The sequence below is a fragment of the Galleria mellonella genome, unplaced genomic scaffold (assembly GCF_026898425.1).
Source record: "Galleria mellonella isolate WM207_F2 unplaced genomic scaffold, CSIRO_AGI_GalMel_v1 utg312, whole genome shotgun sequence".
Classification (NCBI taxonomy): Eukaryota; Metazoa; Arthropoda; class Insecta; order Lepidoptera; family Pyralidae; genus Galleria; species Galleria mellonella.
In genome coordinates this window covers 5,693,454-5,716,080 of record NW_026442074.1, presented here as the reverse complement: position 1 = coordinate 5,716,080, position 22,627 = coordinate 5,693,454, and the positions used below count along the sequence as shown (strand labels likewise).

Below are 22,627 nucleotides of genomic sequence, written 5' to 3'. Positions count from 1 at the left end.
CATTACTAAGAACCCCCTTTTTACTCGGTACATAGATTTAGTGCAACGTATGTATACTTCAAAATCTAAGTTAAAAATTATCTTAAATTTTATCTTTTTAAATATTAATAAAGTGCTGTATGTAATCTCATCAAAGATTTTGGAATAGATGGTTATAGATATTTAAGTAAAATGTAGAACCATAGGTACTATCCTTAATCTATAAGTAAATATTATGGATAAAGAATAGTATAACATTCTTTATCTATGAATGAAATTAAATAAAAACATAGTCATACATCCAAGTGTCATTTGCTAATTTATTTACTCAAGTACATATTCTTCTTTCAATTAAATAGAAAACACTCAAAAGTAATTCTGGCGTAGTTTTGTTAATTTTTTATCAACGAACCTCAATATGGGTGAGTATAAAAAGATACACTTTTAGCATAATCGCTGCCTTCTATATATACAGTGGGCGGGTTTGTCGTTTGTAAATTATTGGTTTGTGCCTAAAGAGTTTATTAATAATGCCCTTTTGTGCAGCATCCAGTGAGGTGACAAAACTTCAGCAGCATTTATCGCTGCTGAAGGAAGAATATAGCAAACTGCAAAGCCATTGTGCTGAAGTAGAACGAAAGTACACGCTGGCGGCGGCATCCGCCGGGGATCTCAGTGAGACCAGCTTTGTAGCTCGACTTCTGATGACAGTTGCAACTCTTTATGGCAGAAATACATACTCGGACATCATTATCAAGCTGCAGAGCAAATCCATGCCTGGACATAAATTTGTATTAAATGCTCGTTCTGATGATTGGAATGAAGAAGCTCTAAAAGACCTCCAAGAATTAGGTGAGTAGAGTTGTATTACGTCGTTTAAAAGATATGTTTTTAGTATTATAGTTTATCTGGCTAAAGATATCCTATGAAATGTAGCCAATTTGAAAATAACATTTCAGAGTTTGCTCCAATACTTGAAATACATATTCTCTTTTACAGAAAATATTTGTTTTCTTAATTCACATTTCTTTTCAAGTTGTATGTTCATAAATCCTAATCTAAACATTTTTCAAATACAAGTTTGGAAGACACCTCTATTTGTTTACTGTATATTTGTTTAATGTACCAAATTTTTCTCTAATGTGATCTCTTATAAAGAGTTTTGAACAAAAACTTTTCTGTATATTATACTAGTGCTTCATAAATACATATTATCACACTCATTATATTAATATATTTTTTTTTATAATCTGATTTAAATATATTGAAATTATATGTATATAATACAAATAGTACACAATAAAATGTATATAATTTAGTGACCATCTATTTTCTAATAAAAGTTTTATTTGCAACTAACGATCAGGCCAGGCTTATTTTATATTTGCTGAGAAAGTGTTATTGTATCTATTGATAGTACGATATATGAACATAGGGCTGATAGGGCTTTTGAAGTATCTGGAATATGACTGATGGCTCCATACCCACATTGTGCAAGGTGATCACTACAATTCTATTTTCTTTAACACCCCATTCCATATTGTAATTTGATAATGAAAGAAGATTTTAAAATAATAAATGTATTCCAAATTTGAAATAATTATAAAGTTGAAAAACGAAAAGTTTTTATGTAAGAGTATTTATGGCCAGACTAGTTATATTACTAAGTGTGTATCATTTTATTTATTGGCAGATTGGTCAAATCTTCCTGATGACATTGGTGCTGCACTCCTGAAATGGCTATACACAGATGTGGTAGACTTAACCCGTGGAGATGTGTTTGCACTACAACTCATGAAGTCTGCAGCCAGTTTCAAACTTCATGGCTTAGTTGGCAAGTGTGAACAGGCACTTATAGCTTCAGTTGGTGTAAGGTGAGCATGCCATTGAAATTTACTTTTTTATGCAATTTAAAATGGTAAGCTAACAGTTCACCTGATGGAAAGTGATAACCATCACCTGTAGACATGATTGGCACTATGGACATCATCAAATATTCTATGATACTATTCCTTTGTACTCTGTAATTTCACTGCTATATGTCACTTTTCTAATCAAAACAGCTATAAAAGCACAGCTGCTTTACAGCAACAACACAAGTGGGGTATATAATTTTTTGTATTTAATCCAGTTTACTTCTATATGGCTACTACATAAATATTGCCACTATTGGAATTACTGCTTATTTTTCCATAACAAAACCTGAAATAATGTCTTTTAATTCCATAAACAATCCATCATATAATATGATCATCATCATATCAGCCGTTAACTGTCTACTGCTGAACATAGTTCTCCCCCTATAAAGGGGGGTTTTGCCAGTAGTCGCCACTCTTGACAGGCTGGTTGGCAACCACAATTAAGCTTTTGGTGATATTTTAAGAGTGATGCTGCTGGCCATCCCTTGACCAATAAGTTTGCTCAGTTTCCTCTTATGACACCTATAGGAAAACAATGGGTGGCCTATTCTTTGCTGGGACTACACGGCAGCATGGCATAAACCTGTACTATATCTAAGACTGTATGGAAAATATAATACCTAATTATGATACACACGCTATTTACCAAAAAAATAAAAATATTAAATAAGTAAAAAGACTGACGAGAAGTCATATATTATCAAAGTTGTGACTGGAAATAAATTTAATTAAATATGTAGTAAAGACCCACATTATTAATTAAATAATAAATAAATCTTGTGACCTTGAGTTTTAGTAAACTTGAGTGCCTTTACGGATGAGTAGCTTATTTGAAAAAATAAGTAGTTACAATTCTCGAACAGATTCTAGGTAATTGTGCTATAATCAGTCATGCGTAAATGTAACGTTCAAATCATTATGGATATCACTGTAATGTTCATAGTAATGGTTCATTACTTAATCTTAGTGGTTTGGTTTAGTGAAAGTTAAAAGTATGTTGTAAAAATTTTTTTTTATGCAATTTGAGGAACAGGTTGATGGCCTATTTGATGGAGAGTTAAATATAGTCATGAATAGCATAACAAATATCACATAATACTAAAAACCACAGTAATGCACTTCTGTAGTTGTACCATGTAACTACACTACAACAAGCTGGGCACTACAAGCCAAGATATAACTTAGAAAGCACAAATTCAGAATTAACGACAAAATTATTAGAAGTTTATTCGGATCTTTCTCACAATATGTCTTCTAAACGGTTTGATGGATTTTTAAAGATGTAGTGTTGAGGGTATGGGTATTTGTATGTTTATTAAAATATAAATAACCATACACTATTGGTTACATGACAAGCGATGATCTTAGAATGTAATAATCAATAAGCCTATAATGATAATGTGCTGTGTTTTTTAGGTCATGTGTTAAATTTTACTCTGCGGCTGATGAGATAGGAGCTTCGGCTCTTAAAGAACACTGCTCTGGGCTTATATCTACACATTGGGATGACCTCACAGGTGAGTTCAAAATATTTATCTGTTAAAATATAAAATATGAAATTAAAGAGAAGGTTTAATCTGAATTACTCTAAAAATAGTTCTAGTACACTAAAATGTTCTCTAATTATAGAATATAGTAAATGTTCCTTTAATATTTCAAAAAATAAAGATGTGACAAGAGATGGCATTGGTAGTTAACTGTTTGTTAACTGTTTTGAACGCATTGTTACAAGTAAATATAAAAATATAAGAATCTTAATATCTATATAGTTTTAGTTTAATTATTCATAATGTACAAAAATTTATGTCTAATCTCTTAATAAATATTAGTTGGTTTTTGTTATTTAGAATAAACACGCGAACGAAGTACATTATAAAGATAATAATATGTACAAAACTATAAAAGATCTTTGTTATAAGATTTAATGTATTTGTATATATTGGAAACAAATTTTTTGTTTTATGTAAAGTACCATAGGCATCACAGTATATTCTGTGATATACAAGATATTTTTATGTCTGTAGGCGACAATTGCCATTTTTCGTTAGACCGTCAGTTTGATTGCCATTCTAAATATCGTTAAAATTCTTCTTAGGTGAAGACTTCGCTCACATGTCTTCAGCGCTACTCTATCGTATGCTGAAAAGTAAGACGACGCAGCCGTTACATGGAGCAGTGCGGCTCATGCGCGAGGACGTCGTCTTCCTCTGTCTTGTGGAGAACCACGCCAATGTAAGTACATAGTCCTAAAAGCAAAAATTATAATTAGAGTACACGTTTTTAAATGTGTATGTAAAAATGGGTGCAGTTAGTAATTGCCTTATGTGATAGATAAAAGCATATCGCATCTTAACTGGAGTGGAGGCGGCAAATCGGCATGCTTAATATCTGCGTATAGGTGGAGCGACGACGTACGTAGGGTTGCAGGTAATAATAGCAGTGAAGAGCCGAAGACTGTACTCAGTGGAATGCCTCGGGAGAGGCCTATGTCAAGCAGTGGACTGTAGTAGGCTGAATGTAATGATGATGCCTTATGACCTTAACTATCCTAATCAAATTAAGAATTAAAAAAGTTAGGCACAATAGAAAAAAAAGTAAACTATTAATAATTTGAAAAATTTACCTTCCAATTAATCAGTGCGATTAGATTTTAACTGACAGACGTGCTGTTTACGGTATAACTGTGAATACTCAGCGTGGATAGTAAAATGAATACTCTCAGTCGCTAAATGGTTTGCAAATTTTTTTCAAATGCCATTATGACTTTAAAGTATTCTAAAATATTAAAAAAAAACTTAAAAACAGGATTGTGATAATTATATATATCTGCCCAGGCGAACTACGTATCGCCTATCTTTCTAAAATATTTTTTTACGTGAATCTTTCCAATATTATTTTAATAATTATTATTTATTATTATTAATTCTGTTATTCGAGGCGGAGATGAGTTCAACAAATTATATATCATCAAAATCTGTCCAGCCGTTCTGTAGTTATAAATGGTGTAACTAACCGGCCTTTGTTTTATTTATATAAGATAGATTATGTTGTTTTTAGTGAATAAATAATTGATAATAAAATTTGTAAACAAACAAAAATCCAAGATTTTGCGGTAGGCTACTTGCTGTGTTCGATTCTGATTTTAATGGTATTCGATTTTATGCAGGTAGGTTAAATATTTATACTGTTTGCCTCAACTACCATTGCTAATCATTTGTATTCCTCCAACTAGAAACGTAGTAGAAGAAAGTTCCTACGTTTCTACTGGGTTGGGTTTCGTACTCTGATTCTGTAATCGGATAGACATCGTAGCCTTACTGTGTACATACTTCAACACTTCGATATACCTAAAGTCAATCTGACACTGCTGGAGGGACTGTAGTACCGCACATATCTCGACCGAATCAAAGGCTTTCTCATAGTTCACAAACGCCACACATAGAGACAGAATATACTGAATGAAATGTAGATCATTAGAAATCATGTTAAACATATACGAGTTAAATTGTAAAACACCAATAATAATTTAAATAATTTGGTTTCTATTACCATGTAAACATATACATACATTAGTTTTGGCTATTTACGTCTGGTAGAAAATGTATCTACTTATTTTAAAAACTAACGGTCAGTGACTTTGTAATCAATAGGAAATGTGATTTGTTTGCAAATTGCTGCTTACACTTGCATTGCAAACACTGTTCATAAATATTACAATACGTATTACTATGCTTTGTGATTAAGTCATCGCAAGTGTTTGTATATTGAAATTTTAAAACATCGAGGAACAAGTTCCTCTTCATTTTCAACCGGCTTAAAAAAGAAAATTAAAATAATTGATTTTACCACGATTTGAAGTCGGTTTTATTGTGGATTTATTTAATAAAAAAGAAGTGGTCTTTTATCGTGTAAATAACATTTCATTTCCCTTTTTAACTGACTTTAAAAGGACTTTTTTATCTGTTATTTTTTTACTTACACATTGCATCGTAATCCGTTCAGTAGTTTACTTTTTAAATCAAAATAACTGGTTTTGTCACAAATGAAGTCAGTTTTTAGTGGGACACGATCTTTAGTTAGTATTATACAACAGGCAAGAAATCGCCATGCTTATTATATATATAGCACTAATCGTGATATATAAATATTTTTTATATTTAACTATGATGTATTTTATAATTAACTTCAATATTTTTCTTAATATATTTAGGATTTTTTTTTCGTTTTATTAATACACTCCTCGCAAAAATTAAGGGAACATAAAAATTTTTGAAATTTTTGGGTGATTTTCAACAGGCTGTATTTCAGTGAAAAATAATCGTACAGGAAATTTAAAAAAAGGGTTTTGAAGCTTGAAAACTCTAGTTTTCAGATTTTTTAGTTAAAAATTTTTTTGAGCTCCGGTTTCCATGCAATTCTTAAACAAAGCTCAAAATAATTTTTTTCTAAATTTTCTAGGTTTCGTTTTTCACTCTATGGGCATGGAAAAATTTTTTCGAGCTACTCCATTGTATAGGTCTCTTAGCGTGTTTATTCAGCTTCAAAAATCGCTTTAGATGGCTCAATTACGACCACTTGTCTCCGAGATATCGAACTTTGAATGCAAAAGCATCCTTTTCCATTCAACTGCTAATATCTCTAGAACTACTGATCGCACAGCAAGCAAAAATTTTTCTTAAAAATTTTCTTGAATTTTTTAGATTTTTTTTTGATAATGAATTTTTAAAAAACAAAAAATTGAGTAAAAAGTGAAAAACAAATGAAATTATTGATTTTTGAATGGATTAGGGTGAGTTTAAGGGACAAAAACCTTGTTCCCTTATTTTTTCCAAAATTTCAATCAATTGGTCCGGGAAAAACCGTTGAACCGATCGCTCCAGGGATTTAGGGGGTTCTTTAAGGAACAATAGACTGTAAAATTTTCCTCAAACCTTAGCTTTCCCGCCCATATTAGCGAAGATACAGCCAAGTAACCAAAAAAGGAGAACAAGTCACTTTTTTCCACTTTTTTCAATTCAATGTTAGAGGTGGAAAAAAATTTTTTCTTCACTAACTCTTGACTGTGCTTAATTGGAAATTTTATGCAGATAAAGAAACTCGGCGCCCGCTTGCTGTGCGACCAGTAGTTCTAGAGATATTAGCAATTGAATGGAAAAGGATGCTTTTGCATTCAAAGTTCGATATCTCGGAGACAAATGGTCGTAATTGAGCCATCCAAAGCGATTTTTGAAGCTGAATAAATACGCTAAGAGACCTATACAATGGAGTAGCTCGAAAAAATTTTTCCATGCCCATAGAGTGAAAAACGAAACCTAGAAAATTTTGAAAAAATTTATTTTCAGTTTGTTTAAGAATTGCATGGAAACCGGAGCTCAAAAAATTTTTTCACCAAAAAATCTGAAAACTAGAGTTTTCAAGCTTCAAAACCCTTTTTTTAAATTTCCTGTACGATTATTTTTCACTGAAATACAGCCTGTTGAAAATCACCCAAAAATTTCAAAAATTTTTATGTTCCCTTAATTTTTGCGAGGAGTGTAGTTAAGGGGATTTTTTCTTAATAAAGTTCTTCGCCATCTTTCCCTCTGGTATTGTAACATACTTTAAAAATTAAACTTTGCGTGCGTATATTTTATTATGGCTGGACACGTTTATTACCTATATTGCATTCGCAGTGCGAAACTTTAATAGTGAGTTTTAGAATACCATCTAATTATATACAATTTTGTTTATAATAATACTCTAATTAGCGTTGTAAACGACCATTTGCCGTGTGGTCTCGGTATAAAATGGGACATGCCTTCCTTTCATGTTGGTGTCAAACGCGACTAAGGAAACTTATTGGTCGAGGAATGGGCAGCAGTGCCCTTCTTAAAACATCACCAAAAACCTAACTGCGGTTATTAAAACCAACCAACCCATATCTGCCAAGCCAAGACCCCATTTATGGGACCTATGTTCACAACAGCAGTGGACAATTAACGGCTGATATGATGATTATATTTTAAACAACTACGTTGTAAATAATTTTTACCCACGAGATCGGGATATAATGATTCTATTGAATAATAAAAAGTACCTAGTTCAAATACATATGTTATTCTCCATGCAAAAGACTACGTTTGTACCAAATTTAATGATAATTGATCTATCCTGTAAAGTGTCAATAAGTAACAAACAAACTCACAGTTCGACTACCAATAATTCGTTTTAACATTTATAAAATAGTTGTTGATATTTTTCTATATTTACTATCTTTTTAACTATGTTATTTACAGAAATAATTTTTACATCAATATATTGAAAATTGATATTATTAAGGTATTCATAATAAATTTAGAATTAGACGGTTGACTGGTAAAGAATACCATCAGGCGTTAACTCTGCTCTGTATACATATTTTAATGTGTGCAAAAGTATAAATAAATAAATTAGAATGTTTACTACAAAATTTTCTCTATTTTAATTAAGAGATATTCAGATCACAAATGATTATGTCATTTGTGATACTAGGTATTAATATTGATAGGATATTGTAAAATAACAAACTAAAAAATAAAAAACTTTTTAGGTAGGTATAAATAAAAATTTAAGTACAGTTTTTTACTTGTAAAAGTTTTTTTATTGAGGGAAACTATAGTTACAAAATAACAAGTAAATTTTGCTCAACAAAAAACAATAGCGATTTGTATCGTGACAATATTGATTACAAAAACAATTATTAAAATCTGTTTACAATTATATAATGGGAAAGTAAAATGCATTCAATTGTATGCAGACTTTGTTATGGTTAATTGTAGACGTCTTTTAATTTCCCTTTTGTAATAACTTTAATCAGTCCATGATGTTGATACGATGATTTCGTTTACAAAAAATTAAGTGTTCATATGTGTCTCTAATATGATCATGTGTATAATGTATGTATAGAACATGTGTGTTAGTAAATATATATATATATATATATATATTTTTGTATGATACCCCCCATGCGTTACCATTCCTGAGGACTCGGGTGTTATTCCTCTGTACCCTGTAAATTCACGCCATATCCCACCCTTCAAACCGAAACACAGCCATGCAAACACAACTGCTTCACGGTTGAAACACGAATAGGACAGAGATACCCAAGCAATTGACTTTTGTACAGTCTCCCTCTGGTCAAATTGTACACCGCATAATTGTATTACTGTTTTCCAAAGATTGAAATGAAATTAAATAAGATTTATTCGTAAAATCAAAACTGTAGTTTCTTAACTTATATTAATATTATACTTTTAAAAGGGTTTAATAGTTGTGGTTATAGAATTGGGCGCCTAAATAGGTTAATATAATAAACCTGTGTTAACGAGATAATTGATCAGCAGAGAAATGCTACTTACATAGTATTGCAGCATTTTTTTGCATACATTGCATACATTTCACATCATAATTCATAGGTATTTAAAATACTAGCGATCCGCCTATACTTCGCACGAGTTCAATTATCTACTTATACAAAAGTTTCACTAGGATGTATTGTAATACAACACACGTATATATCTAAATGGCAGTGAAATAAGCTGCGTAATTTAGAAAAAGTAAATGAAGAAAAAGACAGATGCAAACAGCAACTTTGTTTTATACACTTTAAAGATAATTATTTTCTTATGTTTTGAAAAAATGTTTTGGTAAATATTAAAAGAAATAAATCCTTATTTTCTCCATTGAACAATACTATGTACTTTATTAAGTTCGCAGGACATTAACATTATAGGTAATGACTAGCAACAATACATAAAACTATAAGCACCGTGTCAGAAGCACACCTATAATTATGATTGATTCTTTGGAATTTAAATCTTAAATACTTTAATATTAAATATTTTTAGTAGACCCATTTTCGTATTTGGATCTAATCGGAATGATTGATTTGGATGGTATCCACCCCTAGATAAAATTTAATATAATTTGTCGTATCGAATTGTTTATTCTTCCTGCATATTTAAGAAGTATTATCTATGAATTTAATACACAAATAAAATTACAAGATTATTTAACCGCCTTAATGCACCTCTCACAGCATACATTTTGAGCAAACATCTTTTTCACTTTGTAAATGTGTGTTATTAATGATTACATTTAATGTAACCACATATATATTATCCATGTCTATAAGATATATAAGTTTGCTCAGCTGATCCGTATCACAAGATAGCACGCGCATTTTGCACATTTTAAGTCTTAAATTATGTTTGCAAATTTGATTAAATTATGTATCTAACTACATTCCGTAGAAATAAAACACTACTCAATATCCTAATAAAAAAATTCGGAGAATATTTTGCTGAAGAATTGCAAAGATCTCCGCGGCAGTAACAATGGAGGGAGTTGGTGAGTCGATCCTCTTCTCCGCTTACATTCTCTTCACAAGTCTCCTTATAAACCTCATATATATTGTTTACTAAAGTCCATTTCCCGTTTATTCTCTTCTGGTCACCGCTCATTGTTTGTAATGCACAGCCCCGTTGATACGTCGTTATCACTGAAATGAAACTATGTATGAACACTGGAATAGCTGTTGAGTTGAAAGTTGTTGAATAATCGTAGGAAGATCCGCATGGTTTTATGTTTAAATTAATTAAAATATACTACTAATTTCGAGGTAAATAGATGAGGGCAGTGACCGACCGCACCTACTAGACTTGCTGTCTGGCTCGCCCCATAAATTATTGTACTTATTTATATTATTCCATATTGTAGTACTTACAAATTCCTGTGATTTTACGTGGCATTTATTTTAATAATCTATCATGATGACGTCATGAAAAAATATAATGTAATAATGCAATATATGTATTACAATCTGCATTATTATATTTTTTAATGTATGTTTTACTTTAGAGGAGTATTATTATCATCACTTTTGCTTTTAATTTTCCACTGCTAAGGTTATAAAAGGAACTGCTATAAGGAACGGCCCTAAGCAACTTGCCTTCACTACTCGCTGCAAACAGCTAATGGGGTGCGAGAAGCCTTGTACTACGTTGCCTATACGAGGTAGCCACTGGAAAAATTTCCATATTCCATACTCTTACTAACTATGGAATGTCGAAAACTATTTACCAATGCCAAGTGATCCCGATATAGAATGGGCCACTCCTTTCCGTCTCGTGAGTGTCATAAGAGGCGACTAAGGAAACTTAATAGTAAAGGGATGGGCAGCAGCGTCCCTCTTAAAATATCTACAAATCCTAATCGTAGTTGTCAACCTGCTTCCAAGCACGGTAATTATTGGCAACGCTTATGGGGAGGCCTATGTCCATTAGTATAAAGTTAACGGCTGATATATATAATATTAAAAAAATAAAACTGAAATTTGTCAGGAAGACGCTGCGTAGTTTTGGAAATTTGTGTAGAGGTTTCTATACAGATAGTGAGTACCTTGCACGTTAAAGTATGGAGAATAGTTAGTTGTGCTGTAAAAATCTTTCTGTTTACAATGACGTAAGATCAGAAGGCATTCGATTCCTGGCATTTAACACTATTGAAGCGTAATTATCGTGAAATAGCCTCTCGTTCAACTTTCCTGCCACGTGTATGCACCCATGAATGTCAGAACATACATAAACAATTAGCACTGTTAGTTTCAGAGGCAATGATAACATATGCGTCATATGGCGATTCGAGAAGTGCATCCGCTTGCATAGTGTACAATTCCAATGATTTAATTCTGCTATATTTGTTATCAAATGACTAATGGAAAACGGAGGGATAAAGTTGTAGGTTTCGAGTTTGTTAATATTTTATTTGTATACACTTTTATTATTGCCCAATGATATAACTAATTTAGCGTCTGCTGGGAAATTTATAATCTATTTCTAACTAGCTGTAATCTGCAGCTTTTCATGAATGAATTAGAATTGAAATTGTCTTATTATATATTGTGTTAATTTAGAATATGATTTATCTGTGTACCAAATGTAATTGAAACCCGAATTTAAGTGTGATTTAGAAATAAAGATCCAAATATCTTTACAAACTGTTAGATTTACAATATTAGTAAAATTCATAATAACAAAAAAATATTATCAGCTTTTCTATACAATCATACCTATCACATTAAAGGTGAAAAGTGAATCTATGTCACAAATATTTCATTATTTTTTTAAAAGAATTTATATAATGTAATACATATACGAGTATAACCAAAACAAATGAGTGGAAGTGAGTTGTGTCCCCCTTGGCTGTTTTACAATAATTTCCATTATTGTAGCAGTAGGCAATATTATTGTACCAATTGGCCTAGTTTCCTTACAAGTGGAAGTTAAGTGCCCTTTAGTGTATGGGCATAAAGTTACACAGCGACGCAACTGTCGCCTCGCCTCCCGTGTCGCTATAAAAGTCCAGCCAACATATATAATACTTTAAATGGAATATTGCGTCAATACAAGGCTTTTGTAATCTAGTAAATGGACGTGTTGTGTTATTTGCGACTGGTTTTACTTAAATATTAGTAAAAAAAGAATTTCTGTTCGCGATTTTATAGATATATCATTAAAAATATCTTTTCTTCTCATCACTTGCATTTATTGTAATAATATGGTTATCCCAGATGGATTGAATTTGGAAAATTTTGTTTATAATAATTTATTTAATCACTTAGTGATTAAATAAATGCATATTGAAATATTTATTGTATTCAACCTGAAATTGAAAGAGATTATATGTAATGTTTATCTAAGGTCTTATCTGGTTCTAATATTATAGATGTGGAAGTAAATTTGTTACTTCCTAATGATCACCAATAAAGGTTATGCTGCCATTGTATAGTCAACATATTGCAATTCTTTAATTATTTTTAATCAGTGAGAAAATATAAAGTTACCAGAAAAAAATAAAATTAAAGACTATCCTATATGTATAGTATATGCATATCATTATAATAAATTTATTACGGTGAGCCGTCTTATGAAATTTATGAAAACAATCTTGCCTGATAATTTACAAAGATAAAATGATGCATTTGCGTTGCATTTGTCCGGACGGCCGTGCCGATGACCTTTTTAAAGACCTCATATTTTTAGAGATTCTGTCATCGAAATTTTTAACTTACAGTATAAATAAAATACTTAGATTTTAGAATATTTATGAATCAATAAGTAAACGTTAGTCACAAAATTTGATTATCACATAACTAAATTAATTGTATTTGATTTTTTTTTCACACAATACATCATGTTAAATATTTCAAAATTATCTGCTAAATCCTTGGTACTTCTGTGACTGTTTTTGATCGACTGGGTGACATCACAATTTATTTTTTATTTTAATGGTAATTTTATTGAAACATGCGTTTTGATCTAAATAATAAAATGGGCAGTTAGTACTATTTGTCAGTAACAATCAGGTCCTCAGAAGGGACAATATATTTAAATAACAATAATAGTGCGTGATAACTAATGATAATTATGTTGACCCTGATTTTTACGCCCTGTCTATACTCAAACGTTACCTCTTCTTTATCGTCATGAACTTGTTTCATTTGTAGTAACAAAAGGAGAACTTACATTCATTTCCTAGATCAAATGTGATTTTCTTCTTAAAGCACATAGTAGAGGAGTTGCACTGGTGTACAAATTTGTCGCTGCCGTCAAATTGTTCGCACGTCTTGTGGCTCATCTGATAACTGGCAAACCGAGGTTCACATTTGAAGCACCTTACTATTGCTGATACGACGGAATCTGAAATATTCTTAGTCTAATTAGTACACGATACGGATATATAGTGAATTAGTCTATAGGTCTGAAGTTTGTTTACATCTAGGTAGGATTGTAAGTGTGTTTTGCGAAATGGATAGTAGAGGTTGGAACCATTTCATTTTTTTTTATTGTTTATTAAAGAAGTAGCATAGCGTCAAATCAAGTTTATAAATGATGTTGAGATGTATGTGCAATAAGAAAGAAATGTTATTACGTTCCGAATTGAAACAGAAGCATGTTCTTCTAACAGCTTATACTAATATTTAGTAATTCCACCAAATATCTATATCATGACTATATTCATAAGGTTGTCGACCACTGATTGATTAATTAATGTGATTGTAAGTATTCTTATCGCAACATTACCTTTATATCTATTCGTTTTACTTTAAAGGAGCATATAGGTCGTAAACCGAAACAAGTCCTTAATGTATGACATAACTATTCCTCTAGTGTGTATTCGTACCAATATAGTTAACACATATACATATTCAGTAAGATTGTTCGACCAGTTTAAATGTAAAACAATGTACGTGACTTTGTTACACGTGTCTGTGTATAATATATGCGCATATGCTTGGCATTTTCCAGGTTCGTTCCGTAGTACTTACAGTCCTCATGCATATATAACAATCTACGAATATTTGTGGGCAGCTTTGGCTCAGAAATAGAAGTACAGTCCCATTTAATCTAAGCTATATGCGTAAAATGTAGAATAACTGGGCAAACACTACATTTTGCTGCAATTATAGTTGTTGAATATAAAACCTTTAAAGAAATTAATATAACACCACATAACTACTGGATTTTTCTTAACTGAAACTCTGGTCCTTAATAGTCAACTGTCTTATCACCCCACGAATAAATTGACAGTCATAATTTACTCTATCCTTTAGTAATATCTATTATAAGTGAAATCTTTTGTTATTTGTTACCTTATCCCATAATAATGACTAAATTTTGTATGATAAATCATTGAACTTTAATACCTTTTTGTATGATAGAAACTGTCGTAGATGTAATTAGTGTTATTTTTTAATTAAATTAAAATTTAACTCAATTATGAAACATATCATAGTTGTATACCAACCAGAATTTTCTGATATTTGTCTATTACATACTATACAAGTTAATAAAAGTTTATTTAATGAATCCTCGAAAATAAAGACCAAAAGAATTCTTCTGGTCAATTAAAAGAATAGCTAGAAACCATTAAAGCGCAATTCACTTAATTAAAATGTATTGTAGAGTCTACGGGTAAAAATAGAAAAAATGCTATTTTGTAATTGCTGCAATATATAAATTCATAATTTAATGTTAGATTTATTATTTTTATTTTATTCATAAGCTATCTTTACAGCAAAAAGATATTTGCTATTAAAACTTTAGTCTATTAGTTATTTATTCATTATAAAGTCAATCTGAATATGTTACAAGAATATTACATAATATGAATAATTAATTGTGCATTGTATAGAAATAAAACAAATGAACTTCATTGATATGAGTTTATATGATACTGATGTATCATACTAATATATATACAGAAAAATGAGGACAATAAAGAATAACTACAATTTCGTGAAAATAAAAATCGATGTTCCAATTAATTACGTCTTTCCGAAAAAACCGAGCGATATGATAAATCTAATAAAATGAGAAAGGAATAATTATGAAAATTTATTATATACAAATTAAAATATTCATCATCTAAATACCCATCGTGGCTAATCCTCAAGAAATTAATCACAAGGGTCTCTGGAGGGGCAGCGTGGATGTCGAGCTAACAAATGTATATTGCTGGCAATGGGGCTACTGCAATTAATAATCATAGCAATTAAGTTTCGAATTATTAGATAAAACATATATAAAAGAGATTTTAACCGGACAATTGGTTCTTTTAGGTAAATATGCCTAATGAAAAAACAATTTGTTTAAGTAGATTTATTGGTAGTTACTTATATTTAAAATGAAAATCCGTATTACGTGATAATGAGGTCGATTCTGAGGCGCCACCTCTCTAAACCTATATCTAAAGTTTCAATTTGATTTGCCACAGCGAAATCTTTGTTCTATAGAACAATATGAAATAAGTTTCTAATAATTAAAATTATAAATTTGATTTATGATAATCCATAAAACAGTAACTTTGTGGAATTATCAAATTAAAATATTAGGTTAAGTAAGAGATAAGTTTAAAGAGATAACACAGCAAACCCAAATGTTTAATTGTTGCTTTAAAGTTTTTTGTTTGTTTTTTCTTTTAGCGCCGTAGTATATTTAGTTAAATAAAATTTTGAAAAAAAGGTTAAGGTATTTATTTTAATCCCAATCGTTTTAATATAATTGCAGATTATTATTTACATATGATATATACTATGCTAGATGTAATATATATTATGTAACTATATTTTTGATAATACAAGTTAAGATTTAATTACTATATTAATTGATTTATTATTAGCAGCAGAAATAATGATAAAGAATACAAAGTTTGCTTTGTATAAGTCACTTTGTAACCTTGCGCCCACAATTACATGTTAAAATTTCAAACCATATGTTTTAACTGTCTTTATGCCCACATACAAAAATATTTTTATATATGATATTTATACTTTATTTAGATTATAATTTTTTTTTTAATAATAAAGTGATTTATTTTTTATACGTATACTTAATTTAATAGTTACTTTGTTTTTAAATCGGAATCTATACTTAAGTGATTCAAGTGCAATAAACTCTTGTGTTTATTGTATCAACCACTTGTTGCTTCTATAAAAACATTAGGTAGCTTTCAGATAAAAGTTATTTATAAATTTATGTATAATAAAATAAAACGAACACTTACATTTCCAAAACAATGTCAAAGCCAATAATAATAATTTTAAATCCATTATTATGAATGAAACTCCACTTAAAATACTTTCAGAGACCTATTAGTAAAATAAACTTCAGCGTACCGGAGCACTTCATGAATGGCTCTTTAGAAACAACATTTACGAGTAATTAACTATCTACACAATCGCGTTTGTTCCTCCATGTGTTATAGAAGACTGAAAGCGGCTCCAAGCGGCAACCACCACCGCGCTTGTATCGTGATTCACAGGAAGGAAACACAGCGGCAAAACGGTACATGTCCAAATATCGAATAAGTGAGGCTATAACTCGAGCAGCGGCGCTGAATCATGCGATCGATGCTGGCGCCGGCGCGAGACTAACCAAGACATTAATTTTTGTTGGCGACCGTTGAATTGGATTTGAATTAATGCGTCTAGTTAGATTTATTTTAATAAGTGTACATTAATTAATTAGGTACATACCTATGACATTGTTCCCATATCAGTTTACGAGTGGATACTGTTAACATACTTTGGGGTTTTTATATCCAGCTATTATGTAGGTATATTATAATGATTTTGTTTTAAAGCGGCTTTTAAATTAATTGTTAAAGACCATGATTTTTTTCATAACCAAAAAATATTACAATTATAATACTATTTATATATTTACTCTATATTGCTTCGGTTAAATTATATATATATATATATATATATATATATATATATATATATATATATATATATATATATAAGTGATCTTATCGCTAAAGCAATCTCTTTCAGACTTCTTATCCGATATTAATATATAAAATTTAATATTAATAATTATAAAGAAATAATTGTCTGTTTGTGTGCATTTGGTAAAGTCCTGCTCCAATTTTTTCCCATGCTTTTCTATTTAAAGCTGTTCTTGCACGTTATTTTCCATTTATCTTATCTATATTATCCTTATATCTTTTATTCTGTCTGCTTCTACCTATTTTTCTTGTTATTAGCTGCCAGAAATGACGTTCCTAACCTATCTATAGACAATTAGCAACGTCACTCCGACTCCATTTATCTATGCCGGGAATTGAATGCCCGGTAGATACATCGCCATTTTATTTTTTTGAGTTTACCCCTACATGTTTTTTTTTTTCTTAGATATATACATTATTTTAATCTGTCTCTCCTTCTTAGACTAATTTCGCGTCTCTCCGTACCAAGCAATAAAACTAAGTTTTTTTATTTTGTATGTCTGATAAATTTACATAGATGGAAGAATAATTTGCAAAATTATCTGTTATAATTAACAATACGGAACTTTGAAAATTGTTACTGTCATGTTGTCAGACGATTGTTAGTTATTTGGGTTAGAAGTCAACGCTTCCATTATTATAATCGATACCAAGTGAGTTATCATAGATAATTAAATAAAAACATTATTTTATGACTTAAGCGCCTTCTGTTCATGCGTATTGTGAAATATGTTGATACTGACGACTAACATCCTTCGTAATTAATGATAATAACTATTTTATTATTATAACTATATTAGTCCTAAAAGCCTATGGGGGCACTCATAATAGAACTATTTAGATGGTGTTTGTGCGCGCAAAATTACAGAATCGATTTGGATGAAAGTTGGTGTGGTAATTTAGGTTTTAGGTTGACGTTTAGAATACTCTTTACCGCGGAAAATATTTCATTTAAAATAGAAAATCCGAATACAAAAATTCGTATCGAAAACAAAGTTGCTGGCATGGCAACAAATTAATAATGTTTGCCCTATTGTTACAGCTAACGTTATACTTACTGAGATCTACCATCTGTTTTACATAAAAAAATTAATGTTTATGCAAATGCAATGATTGATGGATGCTTGAATCAGAGCAGAAGATATATTTTACAGATTTAAATGTAACTTGACAGATGACAGCAACTTGTTGGACTGCGATTGCTTTATAAATTGTTTGGAATAATTTACTATTAAAATTCACGCGAACAAAATTGCTGAGGATAGTTAATACCTAATGCAAATTTATTCATGGATTTTGTGACGTGGTTGATTCAGTCCAAATACAACATCTACATCTGCTTTATTGAACCCATTACATATATTAAAATATTATGGCAGATATTCACTTGGCGTGTTGATGACTGATGCTTCATTTTACTGGTAGATACAGAAAGCATCCGTTTTGATTTAAAAAAAATTTAACACACGCCCAACGTCAATGGAGAGATTATCGTGTATACTCTATTTTTTTTTTATATGTTGCGCTACATTTTTGAGAATTGTGAACCGAATTTAATATTTCTTTTTAATTGATTTTTTGTGTGGGTGTGGGTCCATATTACTTATGTCCAAATCGAAGTCGATTGTTTTTTTCTAAAACAAAACTTGAAGAATCTATCATAGGCTACCTACCATATCTGTGATGTCTAAATTCGTAATATGATATTAGCTTATATGTAAATTAATTGTAGGTGGACTACAAATGAATTGTTGTATGATTTTTTTCACTCAGAAGTGTATTATTAACGGATAAAAAGCCTACCACGACTCGTATAGTATGTATTCTAGTCTAGGCTGGGATTTTAGCTTATTTAAGATATAAATTTGATTGCGTAAATATATCTTTGCTAAAAATTATAACTCTTTTTGAAATCGATTGGAAATTGTAATTATTATTTTTGAAAAGGAATGAGATTTTGTGCACCTATTTTGACCATTCTTTTTACCATCCATAAGGTTTATTCTGACATAGATCTATGATGGAAATCAAGCGTATATAACAATATTACAATATATATTGGCCCCATACTTTTTTAAGATCGATGGATATCGGTTTTTCGTTCTTGTGAACCTTATTCTCTATAGAGTAATGCATTCAAATTTTCCTGATCCTTTGAAGTTTATATGTTTTTTTGATAAATTATTATTCATATATTGATGTTGAACAGCTAATTCCCGTAAGTTGTAATAATAGGAATTGTTTCCTTCCTTTTACTCAATGTTTGAGTCATATGATGATTATTATTTTTTTTAATTATACCTAGGTAAATACCTAGTAATGACTTGTTTTATTAATATAGATTCTCTGGAATTAAATATGAAGTACATTAAGTGTTAAAGGCTGCGCAAAAGATAGTTTTGTCTGCGGGTAGAATGTTTCTACCTTTAAACCCTGTAGATACTTGTATAACACGTGTTACATACAATTTTAGAGCTTTTACACGACTAGTGAAGGGCCTAGTTTGCCTTTTTTTGTATTCGAGTATTTTGGTAATCGTTACAAAAAGTATTAAATCCTTACTCGATGCTAATGACTTGGGCAAGTACCTACTCGAGTATTTATGGGTATTCGAGTAGTTTATCACTCGAGTAAAATACTTTTTTAATTGATTTGAAGATTACTTTTAAGAAAATAATGAATGTTCAATAATCTAAGTACTGAATGTGGTAGGTATAAGAAAGTATAATATTTTTTTTTTATACTTTAAGTATTTAGTTATCAATCTTGATACCTATGTCTTTTTATCGAAGTAAGAGTGCATAAAAATAACAAAAAAGATAAGATACGCAGAATAGGTACAAAGTTTTTGTTTTTATTGATTTATTGACTAACATTTTTCTTAATGTATTATTATTGTTACAAATTACCAATTTTGTTAAAATAAATATGATCTTTCACTAAGTATGTAAAAAAACATTATATACCAGAACTAGTCCTATAAAACTCTAGTAATTCTCAGTATTTTTTTTTTCAAGTATTATGAATCGTCGACTAACACGGAAGTTTTTGTTGCCAATTGTAAAAAGAATTATTAAAATTTGTGCAAAATTTGTGATGTAAATAATTACGCAATATAACCACAAAAGTATAGAACGAATTGAGATCCTTCATTTGGAAATCATTTATAAAATGAGTGCTCTGTAATATTAACATATCACAAATATAAGTTAGAACCACATAAACAATAAATTAATCCTATGATAGTTCAGTTTTACTTTGTGTATTAATTGTAAGTAAACTGCGAGCAATAGTGATATTATTTGTTAGTAACAGAAAATTTCGTTTAACCTTTAAACTATGGAATCGTAAAAAGTAGCATAAAAGATGACAAATAAATTACAGTATATTCGATCGAGACCGGTTTATTCGTTTCCAAGATTAGCCAAGACAAAAATAAACTGTCAGGCAGATAAAAATTGCAAAAAGTACTGTATGAAATTTTGTAGCTTACATAACTGATGTCCGCGCGATGAAAGTTGGCTGCTCTGAAACGTTCTGGATGCAAGTATTTTTGAATGGTCGTGAAGGTAAATATATGTTAAAAGCGTTCGAAAGTCGGTCTGGATTGTCTGGCAATTGTCAAGAACAATTTACAAAATATTTCTATTGCGAACTAAAACGTTAAATCACACGATTAAGCTATCATCTTGCATATAAATTCACGGCTAGAAATTGTACAGCTACTTTAATACTAGCCAATTGTACAGCTTGTACAGCATTATTTTATATATGGTATGGTAGTTTCCAAATACCATAACATAAACAATGACAATGATACTCATAGTTTAATAATAATATTGCATAATTCACATTTTACTTTGCTATGTGTCGACTTCCGTATGAAATAAATGCTTTTATCTTGCCTTTCTTTTGTCAATCAAAGGGAGATTTTGTACAAAAGTCGTTTGCTTGGATACCTCATTCGTATTTCAACCGAAAAGTAGTTGTGTTTACATGGTTTGGCTTATTTGCCATTCTAAGTTGTATAAAAACACCCTTTTTTACCTTTTATTCCCCTTGTTTCATTCATTTAACGTTGCGACACATATTTTAGGCTTTAAAAATATTCGTGTAAAACCATTCACATATAAGTAGTTCAAGGTAGTCAATAATTGCGAACTGTATATTGCGCGATATTAAAAATTAACATTAATTATATGACAAACAGCCAGATCATAATATGGAATATATTTGAAATTCGAATTCTGTAATAAAGTAAAATTATGTGTATTTTTAAATAGTTTAAAACAGAATCTACTACCCACGTCTGGGAAAAATGCTGTAGTATATGATACTCTGTGTTCTTATTGTATCCTAAAAATATAATGTTAAAGTTGATTTGTTTGTTTGTTAGCAATTTACGTAAAAATGGCCGGATTGATTGTGACGAAATTTTCACAGCAGAAATGTTACCTATTTACAAATGCATCTTTTGTAAATTACAGTATTGATTCTAATTGACAACAGATGGCAAGAAGAAATAAGTGTAAAACATTATACGACATTTGATTGACATGTAAGATTATGTTTAAGTAAGTTAGCTCAACTATTCTAAAAAAAAATTCACACCTCTACGATCAATCGTAATTAAATAGAAGAATATATAGAACTCTATTGTAATTGACATAGTTATCTGGATGTACTCGTAAGTATAAAATAGTATTTATTTAATTCTATAAAAGTAATTATTTATATAAAAGTATTTTCCTAAACCAATATTTTATAAGTAGGAAATATTGTTTATAATGGATAAACTTAAAAAATACATAGGTAATTTGAAAAATTATTTTATCTACTATTATGTATATGTAAATTTTCTGCCTTTCTACCCGTGCGATTTCAATAGTATAAAATAAATACATATAAGTATAAAATATTGTTACGTAAGATTTTATTTATTTATTAACTTTTCGTTGCCATAAAGATTCTTTCTATCTTTGCGAATTAAAAACCGATTCTAATATATTTTTTAATCAAAAGGAAAAAGTTATTAGTTCGACTTATTCTGTTAAATTTGATGTGTTGTTTTTTTATTACCAAAGTCTTAAATTATTGTAATACACTATCATAAATACATACAAAAAGAGACATTAAAATTAATATTATAGATAGAGAGACAGATAACAGAGAGATTTAAAATACTTATGGTTTGTAGAGGATTTCGTAAAAAGTTTGAACATATTTACATAATATGTATAATATTTTACGTTATTAAATAAATTGTGCTGTATTCTAGTTTATATTACATTATCTTTAAAGTAAAATGTCTATAACCAAGAACAATTTTATTTATATACGCTGAGGTGTATATCTACTTCATTATTATAACTATTAAGTAAAAACTAGTCTAAAAATTTTGCTAATTGATGGCGTTT

The 22,627-nt window shown here is 30.0% G+C and overlaps 2 protein-coding genes across 3 annotated transcripts in view; one reads left to right on the top strand and one right to left on the bottom strand.

The window, feature by feature from the left end:
* Nucleotides 1-259: 259 nt before the first annotated feature.
* LOC113514998 (rabankyrin-5) overlaps nt 260-22,627 on the top strand; it is a 63,477-nt gene continuing 41,109 nt past the window's right edge. The window contains exons 1-5 of one of the 2 annotated variants that reach the window (XM_026899110.3): nt 260-401; nt 526-831; nt 1,673-1,853; nt 3,315-3,415; nt 3,994-4,130. In XM_026899110.3, coding sequence (XP_026754911.2) covers nt 398-401; nt 526-831; nt 1,673-1,853; nt 3,315-3,415; nt 3,994-4,130 — 729 coding nt within the window. In that variant the 5' untranslated portion in view covers nt 260-397. Of the gene's footprint in view, nt 402-494; nt 832-1,672; nt 1,854-3,314; nt 3,416-3,993; nt 4,131-22,627 lie in introns of those variants that run through there. The other variant, XM_026899109.3, reaches the window with a different exon arrangement.
* LOC113515000 (uncharacterized) lies at nt 8,490-16,862 on the bottom strand. Its single transcript, XM_026899113.3, has 3 exons — nt 16,482-16,862; nt 13,442-13,615; nt 8,490-10,416 (listed from the first exon to the last, which is right to left on the bottom strand). Exons 1-3 carry the CDS (start codon nt 16,525-16,527, stop codon nt 10,139-10,141), a joined length of 498 nt encoding a protein of 165 aa, XP_026754914.1. The 5' UTR covers nt 16,528-16,862; the 3' UTR covers nt 8,490-10,138.